The sequence below is a fragment of the Microtus pennsylvanicus genome, chromosome 8, assembly GCF_037038515.1.
Source record: "Microtus pennsylvanicus isolate mMicPen1 chromosome 8, mMicPen1.hap1, whole genome shotgun sequence".
Lineage (NCBI taxonomy): Eukaryota > Metazoa > Chordata > Mammalia > Rodentia > Cricetidae > Microtus > Microtus pennsylvanicus.
Genome location: NC_134586.1, coordinates 78,369,391 through 78,384,361, shown reverse-complemented (window position 1 = coordinate 78,384,361; position 14,971 = coordinate 78,369,391). Strand labels below are relative to the sequence as shown.

The window sequence follows — 14,971 nt, the reverse complement described above, 5'->3', positions numbered from 1 at the left end:
TGGGAAGAACTGAGAGGAGTAGGAGGAAGAAAACCCTAATCAGAATACATTGTGTGAAACAAACCTCTTTTCAATAACAGAGAATAATGTTTGAAAAAGCTGGAGCATGGTGGTGAACACTTTTATCCCAGAGTTGTAGTGGCAGAGACTAAAGAATGCCTGGGGCTACCATTTGCCCTATCAGGTAAGCCCCTAGTCATAGTGAGAGATGCCCTTTCAAAACTCAAGGAGAATGACATATGAAGAACAACAGCCAACAACAATGGCCACCATGTGCACATTCAAAAACATCCTTAATCTGTGCACACATACACACATGCATACACATATGCATTGTATAGCATGTATGTATGTATAAACTATCTATCTGCCAGCATATTTCAGGAAGCATAGAGGAAATGAAGTGTAAAAACAGAGGTACATGAAAACTTCATGTAATAGTGTTTACGTAACTGTAGTGGAAAATGGATTTAAAACTCATATAATTTGTATAGATCCAGAGAAACGATAATTAGAAAATAGATTTAAACTACAATCAGATATTTAAACAATTATTGAAAACTGAGAGCAGATTAAAATATTTTCAGAAGAAAAACTTAAAAAGTCAGTATCAGCACCAGACAATAGTGACACATGCATTAATCCCAGCACTTGGGAGTCAGAGGCAGGTGCATCTCTGTGAGTTTGATGCCTGCCTGTTCTACAACAGCTAATTCCAGGACAGGCTCCAAAGCTACAGAGAAACCCTGTCATAAAAAACAAAAAAAAAGAAAAAGAAAGAAAGGAAAAATCAGTATCACTAAGCAGGTTCAGTTGAGTAGCCTCAACATCAAGGGTACATTTTTGATATAAAATATAAAGAAGAGAATCAGAAAATTTCTGTAGAAATTTCAACTAATGGTGTATAATTAATTCAAGAACTCTATAGCGGTTGGCAGCAGAAATGTCTAAAGAATGTTTATGTGGTATAAGACAAGATTGTATTTAAATATATGACTATTAAACGGTTAATGAAAAGTCTGTTTTTAGATAAAAATTATTGATGCTACACCAACATCATTCCCTAAAACCATCTGCACCTCCAGGTCCAAGGAATTCGATGACCACTTCGGACCTCCCTGGGAACCAAAAATTCACACATGTACACAAGCTTCCACAACATTCTCTGTATGAATTAAAATAAATACATTGATTAGAGAATAAAAATGACGTTTTTACAAAATCTGGTGGTATTTTGAGCGAATATTCTTCAGTATATTGATTATTCTGTTATCAGAACTGATTTGTACCAAAGGAGTAATTGTGGGATAAACATCCAACACAAGCTTCTGAACACTCTGGATGACTGGGTTGAACATCCATAACAGGACTGCAGTGGATGAGATGATGAAGTCCACCCAGTACATGACCACAAAGAAAGTCACCAGAAGCAAGATGGTCTGGGTGGCCTTTTTCTCAGGAGATGATCTCGGGTGGCTGAGGCTGTGGAGATATTTGTGTTGCCTCTGATGTCTGAACAAGATAAGCACAATGTATGCACTTGTGATCAGCGTAACTCCTACAAGAAATACATCAATGGAGGTTGTCACTGTTAAAATCAATGCCTTGATGATGTAGTTGGAGGGGAAGAGTGAGCAGTATTTAGTGACCTTCCTCTGACTGGTCTCACTCACATTGGTTAAACCACCAACATAGATGATCAGGTAGCTATAGAATGACAAAGTGAGAGACCAAATATAGAAGCAAGCATAGATTATGTACTTCTTTAGTTTGAATTTAAAGTTTGCCAAGAAAGAGGTACTGGGACTGATAGTGACAGCCTGGAACATACTCAGGAGGCAGGTGATGCAGATGGAGAGGCCTCTCATCACCCTGCTTATGTAAAACATTGTCTTGCATTTGATGTCATTGTCAATGTTCAGTGAATCAAGTATTTCTGTAACCCAAAGAACCCCTGAAGTCAGAAGCAGCACTGTATGGGTGAAGGTCAGTTGACAAGAGATCAGGTCCATGGGCTTAGGTCTGTGACATAGAATTATGAAGATGTAGAAAAGAAGTAGAAATATATTGGCAAGGACTCCGATTCCATTTTGGAATAAAAGACATTGTTTAATGAGGACATAAGTGGGAAGTGTAATCATCCAGAAAGCATAGTGGAAGCATATTTTATATACCTAATAAATAAGAGAGTATACATCAAACTTGTGACTTGTGTCAATATGTCTACATCATGCTCTATTTTGGCTGCCCATTCTTGATTTATCTGTCATTTTACTTTTGTTGTTCCAGACTGAACATTGCCTATATTTCTATGAGTCCTCCATGTAATTCTTGTATATATAGCATATTATGCATAATAAATGCATTGTCAGCTACATTTTATACAGAATGCACCCTTTGTGTTCCTGTATTGCATCTTTACCTCATGTCTTAGAAATGCAATCCTACTGATTTTTATTGCTTTATTTTATAATTGAAACCAAAACAGTCCTTTCTTCATTGTCTCCTACCACCACTGCCATCCAGTCCATAGTTCTACATTTTTTTCCTGGTATCTGTAGCTACTACAGGTTAGATATTCAAATCTGCAGATATGGAGCTATTACCCTCAAAAGAGAGAACATGCCACACTAAAACAAATAATAGTTGCAACACATTGTGACAAACATGAACTTTCCAAAGATGACCATATAGTGATCCTGTTTTGGAATTTCTGTTTTAAAAGAGATGCTTTCCTGTGCAGTGGGAATCAAGGGCCTCAGAGATACCATACATCTTCAACACAGGCAGTTTCTACAATTTCAATCAACAGTCTTACACTTAGTGTTTATGTTCGTTATTTGGCCTGGTTACAAGTGTCATTATTTTATCAAATTAGCATAATTCAGTGTTTTAAAAGTGGCTTTATGATAGAGAAATAAAAACCCATTACCTTGACACAGGGTCTTGTAAAAAAAGGTGTGCCCAAATGTATATTCAAGTTCACTACTATACTCCGCATGCACAGATGAATGCATGCATGCATGTATAAAATGTTAATGTGTGCACTAACTCTAAAACCTCCCCATTGATGTGAAATTATATAGAAACCATATATCGTATGATTTGTATTTACGTGAATATGTAAAAAGCTTACTCTAGTAATTGAATAGGTTCATCCCAATTGTAAGAGTCAAGAATCTGTTTCTCTATCCCACATATATCTATGGTAGCTGCACCATGTTGTTCTCTGTTTTAGAATCTCCAGAACAGGGACAGAAGAGATGGCTCAGTCTTAAGAGCACATTTGCTCTTGTGGAAAACCTGGGTTTGATTCTCCAGTAGAAACATGGTAGATAATGACCATCTGTAACTAGTTCCAGGGACTCCACTGCCTTCTGACTCAGGCAAGTAAGTGGTGCACAACATGCATGCAGGCAAAACACATATGTATATAAAATGAAATAAATAAATCTTAATAAATAAAAGGTCCAGAATAAAATTGCATTTAAGTGTTGATCTCCAAATTGTAAGAACTGTAGCCCAATTCCAACATTAAAATTGCAAGTGTTCAAATAATATACTTATAATCAATTATTATTAACTCTTGATCTATAACTTATTAATATAGCATGTGTATTATAAGCCAAATGAAATAAGATAATATAATAATATAAAAAGGTAATGTAAAATATTTTCTTATACTAAACCTATGCACTTCCAACTCCCTAGTTCATATCCATTGCTTTGTAAATGTTTATCACATACAAAAAATGAGATATCTTCTAGTTGATCAAGTGGCATCTTTATCTTGGGTTCACTGGAGCTGAAACTGGACCAGAAAACCCCATAGCTACCATGGCTACAAACTGAGGTGTTAATACATATATTCACTGAGAAAAGTCATTTGTTTTATAGGAGCCTTTTTTTTTGCAATTCTTAGACCACTGTAAGTATTCTGCCCTTTCTAGAAAAGCTCTCTAAAATGAAGACACACACACATCCTTGAGCTCTGAGATTTTGTTTGTTGGTTCTTGGTTTTAAGACAGGACCTAAGGAGCGAACCTGATCCTGGACCGGAAGACCCATTAGAGGGGTAAGTGTGTTGTTGACCTGCAGCAGGAGCCCAGAAATGGAGCACAGACATTCCCCGAGCCCCTTCACTCCCCAGTCATTCGGCAGGGGCTGCTCCCCTCTGCTGAAATCTCTCTCCCTAACCCATCACAGTTTGCTCCCAGGAACCTCCTCCCTTCTTCCTCCCTTCTGCAGGGCCACAGGAAATGCCAGCTCAGCCTGTTTGGGTGCTGGGACGGGTGCTGAGGGTGGGCAGGAGTTCTTTGCTTCAATAGACTGCCTGCACCAAAATAGGCCTTTTGTCAGCGAGGTTCCTGGCCAGCAAGGGAACCTAATCCTGTTCCATAAGATCCATTGGATAGCATTTGAAGGAAGAGATGGGCAGCGCCAAGGCAAGAATTCCTCCAACAATCTGAAAAACAATATGAAAACACCAGAATCCAGTGATCTTACAACAGAAGGTCTTGAACACCATAATCCAGAAGAAGAGGAAAAATTGACATTATGAAAGCGATAGAGTCCCTTAAAAAGCACGTAAAAAGACGCCCTTATATAAATGGATGAGAAGTATAACAAAAAGTTTGAAGAAATGAATAAATACGTAAATGATACCCTGGGAAACCAAGAAAAAACAAACAGGTAATGGAAACAATTCAAGAATTGAAAACTAAAATGGAGGCAAGGAAGAAAACACAAACCGAGGGATGGCTGGATATGAAAAATCTAGGTCAATGAACAGAGACTACAGAACAAGCATAACCAATAGAATATAAGAGATAGAAAGAATCTCAGACTCTGAAGACACCATAGAAAATATTAAATGCGCTGATCAAAGAAAACAGCAAATCTCAACAAATTCTCATCACAAAACATTCAAGAAATATGGGACACAATAAAAAGACCAAACCTACAAGAGCTAGTTCCAGGACAGGCTCCAAAACCACAGAGAAACCCTGTCTCAAAAAGCCAAAAAAAAAAAAAAAAAGACCAAACCTAAGAATAATAAGGATAGAAGAAGGAGAAGAATTACAGCTCAAAGGCCCAGAAAATATATTTAACAAAGTTATGGAAGAAAACTTTCCCAATATAAAGAAAGATATTCCTATGAAGGTTCAAGAAGCATACAAAGCACCAAATAGACTGGATCAAAAAAAAAAATTCCCTCGCAATATAATAATCAAAACACAAAACATACAAATTAAAGAAAAAATATTAAGAGCTGCAAAGGAAAAAGGTCAAGTAAGTTATAAAAGGAAACCTATAAGACTTACACTGGACTTTGTCAGGAGCCAATTTCCTCCTAAAATCATTACAGGAACCATCACCCTGGGGAGTCTGCAGAGAACCCCACACCCCTAATTGTGTTAGGAATCAAAGCCTACCCCACACCCAAATTGGCTGTTAATGAGAGCTATCTGTTAGCGGAACCCGCCCCACATTCCAAACTATCTAGGGAGCTAGGCGTGTCAACTTCCAGGCCTACAGTGATCTGACTGAAGATAACCTCCTGCCTACGTGACCAACTCGGACCATGGGACCATGTGACCAACGTGAATCATGCGGCAAGAGCCCAGAACCCTGTGCCCATCCCCCAACTCTTTACCATATATAAAGCTGTACCCCATCTGCAATAAACGGAGGCTCTGACAAACTTTGCATGGCCTTCTTCCTGTCTCCTAGCCCATATCTTCCAGGTAGTGCCTCTCCGTGACCCTGGAATAACTGAACTGCCAGGCGGGCTACTAACCCTAGACTAAGTAACCCACCAAGGCAATCAACAGTGGCGCCCGAACAGGGACTTGAACCAATCAACAGTGGCACCCGAACCAGCAACGCGGAGCACGGTCAACTATCGGACGACAACGCGCAGTCCTGGGAGAACAAGAAGAAAACAGAAGGTTCTGCGGCTGTAGAACTCGGACAGATCTGCAGGACAAGGTAGGCGCAGGCTCACCGTCGTCCAAAAAGAAATGGGACTTTCAAGGGAAGAGAAATTCATACAGGAATTTAATCAATCACTCAGGGAGAGAGGAGTAAAGTCAAAAACAGAGATTCATGTGTTTGCTTTATATGTTTGCTTAATGTGTTTGCTTGTGGACTCAAAAGGGAGTCCCTCGAGATGCGAGAAGTTAGGGTACAATTCACACAGCTACGCCTGCCAAGCAGGCTGGCTGCTAGGGCTAGAGAGCCTATGTCTTTAACCCCCTGCCATATGGAGCAAAAGCTGATAGGCAGGTTTGCTATACAGGAATCTAGACTCAAAAAGCTGCAGCTTCATTTAGGACAGTAAATATGCTTCTTTTTCATTTTAAAATCTTGCTTCTTGGTCAAAAATCTTTAGTTTGTAGGTATATATGTTTATATCTAAGGTAGATTAATTTCAGCACTGTGTTTCTGTAGGAAAGTTTTAAAATCAAAATTGTGATATATTCAGAGGATTTTAAGAATTGTTTAGGCTATCCTGAGTTTTTATTTCTTTCGTATAAGGTTGAAGATTGTTCTTTTGAGTTTTATATTGTTCTTTCGAGTTCTGTAAAAAGTTTTGCTATAATTTTAATGAACATTTACATTAAATCTGTGAGTTCTGTGAGGAATGTTGCTATAATTTTTAATGGACATTTACACTGAATCTGTAAACTGCTTTCAGTGAAATTGTCATTTTTGCTGTGTTTCTTCTGCTTTCCCAAGAAAGTAGGGGATCTTTCAAGATTTAAAGTTCTTATCCTACAAGTTTTTCCATTTGTACGGCCCGCTCTTGGGTGGGAGTCTTATTGTTTCAGCTTGAGGTCCTTTCCTGCTGCCAGGTGTGGCTTCAAGGTGGACTGCTGAGACTCAGGCCTCAGGCCTCTTAATTAAATTTATCAAGGGCCAGAGTTATACTCTAACAAGTGATAATGGTTAAAAATAAAAAAAAAAATCTGCCTTCACAGGCAAACATGACAGGACCCAAAACTTCTGTTCTGCTTGGAGTTACTCCAAGATATTTTGTGGTATTCATGAATATTAAAAAGGATGATGTCTCATTTATCCTAGATGTAAAAGAGGTACATCTGGGTTATTTTCAGATTCTAGGCTATGATAAAATGGTTCTGCTATGGGCACGGCTGAGCACGTGTCCTTGTGGTTTGGTCAAACATCTTTGTATTTAGGCCCAAAAGGGGTATTGCTAAGTTTTGAGGTAGATATTTGCCTAATTTTAAAAAATAGACAAAATGAGGGTCCCTCAATGCTGGGGAGACTCTCACTTGGGTCTCTGGATGGCAAGGGCCAGGAGACCATCCTTGCTGAGGTCGCACACGTGGCCTTGGTTGGTGGGGGAGGAGTTCGACCCCCAGTGACCAGGAGAAAGAATTTTTTGAGGAAAGGGGCCACACCCCAGTGGTCCAGGAGGGTCGTAAATTCCAAAAATCCAATGGTGGTCTCTGGAGGACAGCTCCCTGCCTCTCGGGACCACTCCCAATAATCTGCTAGTTCCTAAAACAGTACTGTGATAATTGCAGCTGGAAAACCTGTTTTTTGAGGTCAAGGCTTTGTCTTCAGCTGGTTCCTAGGGCAGTGTCGCTAAAGCGGCTAGCCCTGGATTTTTGATTCTTCTCTTCCTGCTGGGAGAGTCAGGTTCATCCAGGTTTTTCAATATGATGTGTGATCCAAAGATGGCTATGTCAGTTTACACTTCCAGCAATAAAAGTTTTTTCTTTACCCACATTTTCTTAAGCATAAATTGTTAACAATAATTTTTAATCTTGGTCATTTCTACAAGGATAAGATAAAATCTCGGAGTTTTGGTTTGCATTTCTCTGAGGGCTAAAGGTTATGTTTGAGCATTTTTAAGTGTCTCAGTCATTTTTAAGTTCGTCTGAGAGTTTTCAGTTTAGGTCTATAACAAATATTTTTATTGGATTAAAATTTTTAATAACTAATTTCCTGAGTTCTTCATATATTTTTGGAATGGATTTATGATAAGTAAAGATATTTTCCCACTATATAACCTTGTTACATAAAAGTTTCTCAATTCAGGAGATTTATGGTTTCTCCAAATGTTTGTGCCACTGAGGCTGTGTTTGAGATGTGGCAAAGTATACTTCAAAAATTTTTTTCTGTGAGATTCAACATAATTTTTATATGCTGAGGCCTTTGGCTCATTTAAACTTAAGTTTTGTACATGGAGATGGATGTAGATCTATTTTCATTTTTCTACATGTTGGTGTCTAATGAGGCCAACATTATTAGTTAAAAAACGCTTCATTTTTCCATTTTCCTATCTGCAAGGCAGACTTAAAACTTAAGAGGAGGATAGCTTAAAAACTTTGAATTAGATATACAATGGTTAAAGCTCTAGTTATAATATTCTTATGAAAGACCTTGAGCCGCTAGGTAAAATTCTTACAAAAAAAGTTTCCAATAGAGAGCTTAAAGCTGCCTAACAGGTACTCAAACAGGTAAAGTATACACTAATCAACAAATGCAATATATTGTAATTCAGCTATGACAAGTGTGTATATTAAATGTAAAACTTATTCTACAACAGTTTTATAAAAAAATGCTGTTTATGGCTAAACCTTCTCAATTTTGCTAGTTAAGATATTAAACTCTTAATTTAAAACAGTAGCCTGTCTGATACAAAAGGGCAGGATAAAAGCTGGAAAATGGCTTGACAAAATATTGACTATGATCAATGTTTCTTATACTAAATAATAGATTCATTGATAATTTTAAGACTGATTCCTAGACAATTGTCTTTGCTCAATTCAAAGGCAAAAACAATCTTTTCCAAGATCATTGCTACAATTCAAACAACCGTATTTTGCTAATGTTATAACAAAAAATCCCTTAAAGGATTTTATGCTAAATTTTACAAACGGCTTTTCCAATGGAAAAACTGCATATATGGTTAAAATAAAAAAAAATGTGGAGCTTAACAAGACTCCTTGAAAGCAACTCATAAAAAGTTGCAAGCAGATCCTGATGCAAGTGGATCTGGCGTGATAACACCAAGCTATCCTTTGCTAAGGCAAGGTGGAAAAGCCCTTACAATGCATTATGAAAAAACCCGACCTATTTATATTTGGGGTCGAGGATATGTTTATGCTCTTTTCACAGAAAGAAAATAAAAGCTGGATCTTATGCTGTCGAGGCTGCGGACATCCCACAGAGGAGTTCCAGAGGAGATTGGAGAGAGGTCCTTGGTCCGGCCTTTCCTGCCCCCAAGGAGAGAGGAGTGCCTGATAACAGAACCTGCTACTTTGCTCTGCAGGGTGTCTCTCTGCCCCTAGAGAGTCCAGGGAGACCCGCCTGAGATAAGTGCCAGGATGTGCTTCAGATAGCTGAACCCAGCTCACCTCACTCAGGAATCCCACCTGCCCTAAAGCACAAATGCTGAGCTGCTTCTGATGTGGACTAAACATCAGACAGTTTTAATCTTTGGGACACAAAACTCATTTTAATTAAAATATTAACCTCTCTTCACTTAAGAAGGGGAAAGATTAGGGTTCCTGTCACTGTTGCTCAGAGACTGGAACTGGTGGTATTTGATAACAACAATGTATGTCATTGTGCCCTTACTACAATTGACCTGATATTTGTAACTGCTTATAGATGTTGGGAAAAGTCTGACATACACTGTAAAATGTTTGGGTTTAATGCATATGCTAAAAATTTTAGATTTAGATCCCTTTTACACTGCCCTAATTTTTGGCAGGCAGCACTCGTAATCTTATTGTGGAGTAGGCATTTAGGAAGGAGGATACCTAAGGCCAGATTAAAAGGTGAATACTGGCTTTGGAAAACGCCCTTTCTTCTTGTCTGGAAGATGGAGTTATTGGTGCCCAAAATTATATCATTATATCTTGTTTGAGGAGCTCCTCACAGTCTTCATTAATGATAGACACAGGGGCCCAATGACGGGAGATATTGTGGAGCCCTCGCCTGAACAGCACACCATACAGAGGCTGTACTGGCCGGCTCAACAATGGCATGGTGCCAAGCATGAGGAGTGCCCTCCACATGGCCTAAGACAGGGCGCCCTGTGATCTGCTTACTTTAAATCTCGCTAGATACCTTTCATTTGAGGAGCTCCAAGGACGGGTGACTTGTGGCAGGACTTCCCCCAACCTAAGACAGGATACTGGGAATCCTAGGACAGGTAAGGGGGATAAAGACCTGGTCCCCACTCGACCTAAGAATCATAAGGCACCCCTCTGTTCCCAGGAGAGGTAAATTGCTTCACCATTCGAGAGGAGGGTCTCTCCTTGTCCCAGTCCCTTCTCCTTTGGATCTGACACCATGGTTGGACTCTGACCTGATGCCCTTCACTTAATAGCTGCCTGTCTTTATAAAAGAAAGGGGGATCTGTCAGGAGCCAATTTCCTCCTAAAATCATTACAGGAACCATCACCCTGGGGAGTCGGCAGAGAACCCCACACCCATAATTGTGTTAGGAATCAAAGCCTACCCCACACCCAAATTGGCTATTAATGAGAGCTATCTGTTAGCGGAACCCACCCCGCATTCCAAACTATCTAAAGATCTAGGTGTGTCGACTCGTGACTTCTTGGCCTACAGTGACCTGACCGAAGATAACCTCCTGCCTACGTGACCAACTCGGAACATGTGACCAACGTGAACCACGGGGCAAGAGCCCAGAACCCTGTGCCCATCCCCCAACTCCTTACCCTATAAAAAGCTGTATCTCGTCCCTAATAAACGGAGGCTTTGACTAACTTTGCATGGCCTTCTTCCTGTCTCCTAGCCCATATCTTCCAGGTAGTGCCTCTCCGTGACCCTGGAATAACTGAACCGCCAGGCGGGCTACTAACCCTAGACTAAGTAGCCCACCAAGGCAATCAACAAATAACTGGAGTCAACAACCACTGGTCATTAATATCACTTAATATCAATGGACTCAATTCACCTATAAAAAGGCACAGGCTAAGAGATTGAATACGAAAACAGATTCCAACATTCTGCTGTTTACAATAAACACACGTCAACCACAAAGACAGACATCTACTCAGAGTAAAGGGTTGGGAATAGGTTTTTCAAGCAAATGGACCTAAGAAACAAGTGGTATGGCCATACTAATTTCTAAAAAATCTGACTTCAAACCAAAATCAATCAGAAGAGATCGAGATGGTCATTTTATACTCAAAACAGCAACAATTCTTCAGGATGAAGTCTCAATCCTGAATATCTATGCTCCTAATATAAAAGCAGCTACTTATGTAAAAGAAACATTACTAGAATTCAAGGCAGATATTAAGTCCCACACACTAATAGTCGGAGACTTCAACACACCTCTCTCACCAATGGACTGGTCAATCAGACAGAAACCTAACAGATAAATAAGAGAATTAATGGAGATAAAGAAGCAAATGGACTTAACAGACATCTATAGAACATTCCACCCAAATAGGAAAGAATATACCTTCTTCTTTGCAGCTCATGGAACCTTCTCGAAAATTAACCACATACTCGGTAACAAAGCAAACCTCCACAGATACAAAAAAATTTTATAACCACCTGTGTTTTATTGGATCACCATGGATTAAAGTTGGAATTCAACAACAATGCTACCCCAAGAAAGCTGACAAACTCATGGAAACTGAACAGTCAACTACTGAACCACACATGGGTCAAGGAAGAAATAAAGAAAGAAATTAAAGTCTTCCTTGAATTTAATGAAAATAAATACTCAACATACTTAAACATATGGAACACTATGAAAGCGGTGCGAAGAGGAAAGTTCATAGCACAAAGTATCCACATAAAGAAAACGTAGAAAGCACACATTGGAGACTTAAGAGCCCACCTGAAAGCTCTAGCAAAAAAAAAGAAGCAGACTCACCTATGAGGAATAGAACACTGGAAATAATCAAACTGAGGGCGGAAATCAACAAAATAGAAATGCAGAAAATAGTCCAAAGAATCAATGAAACAAAAAGTTGGTTCTTGGAGAAAATCAACAAGATTGGCAAACCCCTATCCAAGCTAATCAAATGACAGAGAGAGACCACACAAATTAATACGATCAGAAATGAAAAGGGGGACATAACCACAGACACAGAGGAAATTCAGAGAATTATTAGATCTTACAACAAAAGCCTGTATGCAACAAAATTGGAAAATGCAAAAAAAGGACACTTTTTTAGATAAGTACCATATACCAATGTTAAAAAAAGACCAGGTGAACAATCTAAATAGACCTGTTAGTTGTGAAAAATTAGAAACTGTTCTCAGAAACCTCCCTTACAAAAAAAGTCCAGGACCAGATGGTTTCAATGCAGAATTCTACCAGAACTTCCGAGAAGAGCTGATACCTATACGCCTTAATGATTTTCACAATATAGAAACAGAAGAGTCATTTCCAAATTCCTTTTATGAAGCTACAGTTACCCTGATACCAAAACCAAACAAAGACCCAACCAAGAAAGGGAATTACAGGACAATCTCACTCATGAACATTGATGCAAAAATTCTCAATAAAATACTGGCAAACTGAATCCAAGAACACATTAGAAATATTATCCATTATGATAACGCAGGCTTTATCCCAGAGTAGCATGGTTGGTTCAACATACGAAAATCGATCATTTCATTAGATGCTGAAAAAGCATTCGACAAAATTCAACATCCCTTTATGATAAATGTCTTGGAGAGATTAGGATACAAGTGTCATATCTAAATATAATAAGAGCTATTTACAGCAAGCTGGCAGCTAGCATCAAATTAAGTGAAGAGAAACTCAAACCCATCCCACTAAAATCAGGAACACGACAGGGCTGTCCACTCTCTCCATACCTCTTCAATGTAGTGCTTGAAGTTCTAGCAATAGCAATAAGACAACATAAGGGGATCAAGGGAATTTGCATTGGAAAGGAAGAAGTTAAACTTTCATTATTTGTAGATGATATGATAGTATAAATAAGCGACCCCAAAAACTCCACCAAAGAACTCCTACAGCTGATGAACACCTTTAGTAGTGTGGCAGGATACAAGATCAACTCCAAAAATCAGTTGCCATCCTATACACTGAGGATAAGGATGCAGAGAGGGAAATCAGAGAAGCATCACCTTTCACGACACCATAAAAGCATGAAATATCTTTGGGTAACTCTGACCAAGGAAGTGAAAGATCTATTTGAAATGAACTTTAAGTCTTTGAAGAAAGAAATTGAAGAGGATACCAGAAAATGGAAGGATCTCTCTTGCTCTTGGATTGAGAGGATCAATATAGTAAAAATGGCAATTCTCCCAAAAGCAATCTATAGATTCAATGAAATCCCCATCAAGGTCCCATCAAAATTCTTCACAGACCTTGAGAGGAAAATAATCAACTTTCTATGGAAAATCAAAAAGCCCAGGATAGCCAAAACAATCTTATACAATACAGGAATATCTGGAGGCATTACCATCCCTGACTTCAAACTCTATTACAGAGCTACAGTATTGAAAACAGCTTGGTATTGGCATAAAAACAGAGAAGTCAACCAATGGAATAAAATAGAAGACCCAGAATTTAATCCACTAACTATGAACACCTGATTTTCGAAAAAAGAGCTAAAAGTATACAATGGAAGAAAGAGAGCACCTTCAACAATTGGTGCTGGCACAACTGGATGTCAACCTGTAGAAGAATGAAAATAGATCCATATCTATCACCATGCACAAAACTCAAGTACAAATGGATCAAAGACCTCAATATCAGTCTGAACACACTGAACGTGGTAGAAGAGGAAGTGAGAAATCTCTACAACATATGGGCACAGGAGATCACTTCCTACGTATAACCCCAGCAGCACAGACATTAAGGGCAACATTGAATAAATGGGACCTCCTGAAACTGAGAAGCTTCTGTAAAGGAAAGGACACTGTAACTAAGAAAAAAAGGCAACCCAGATTTTCACCAACCCTGCGAAAGACAAAGGTATAAAAATATATAAAGAACTCAAGAAAATAGACTTTAAAATGCTAATTAACCCAATTAAAAATGGGGAACTGAGGGGGCTGGAGAGATGGCTCAGTGGTTAAGAGCATTGCCTGCTCTTCCAAAGGTCCTGAGTTCAATTCCCAGCAACCACATGGTGGCTCACAACCATCTATAATGAGGTCTGGTGCCCTCTTCTGGCCAGCAGACATACACACAGACAGAATATTGTATACATAATAAATAAATAAATAAATAAATAAATATAAAAAAAATGGGGAACTGAAATGGAACAGAGAATTCTCAACAGAAGAATTTCAAATGGCCAAGAGACACTTAAGGTCATGCTCAACCTCCTTAGCGGTCAGGGAAATGCAAATCAAAACAACTTTGAGATACCATCTTACACCTATCAGAATGGCTAAAACCAAAAACACCAATGATAGCCTTTGTTGGAGAGGATGTGGAGTAAGGGTAACACTCATCCATTGCTGGTGGGAATGCAAACTTGTGCAACCACTTTGGAAAGCAGTGTGGTGGTTTCTCAAGAAATTTTGGAACAACCTACCTCAGGACCCAGGAATACCACTCTTGGGAATAAAACCAAGAGATGCCCTATCATACTACAAAAGTATTTGTTCAACTATGTTCATAGCAGCATTATTTGTAATAGCCAGGACCTGAAAAAAACCTAGATGCCCTTCAATGGAAGAATGAATGAAGAAAGTGTGGAACATATACATATTAGTGTACTACTCAACGGCAAAAAAAAAAATGACATCTTGAATTTTGCATGCAAATGGATGGAAATAGAAAACACTATCCTGAGTGAGGTAACCTAGACACAAAAAAGATGAACATGGGATGTATTCACTCATAGTTGGTTTTTACCCATAAACAAAGGAAATTGCGCCTATAATTCGTGATCCTAGAGAAGCTAAATAAGAAGGTGAACCCAAAGAAAATCATATAGTTATCCTCCTGGATACTGAAAGT

The 14,971-nt window shown here is 38.8% G+C and overlaps 1 protein-coding gene across 1 annotated transcript; it reads right to left on the bottom strand.

Annotated features, from left to right (window-relative positions):
* Nucleotides 1-1,214: 1,214 nt before the first annotated feature.
* Nucleotides 1,215-2,141, bottom strand: LOC142855359 (putative vomeronasal receptor-like protein 4). Its single transcript, XM_075981875.1, has one exon. The coding sequence runs from the start codon at nt 2,139-2,141 to the stop codon at nt 1,215-1,217; it is 927 nt and encodes a 308-aa protein (XP_075837990.1).
* Between the last annotated feature and the right edge of the window lie 12,830 nt (nt 2,142-14,971).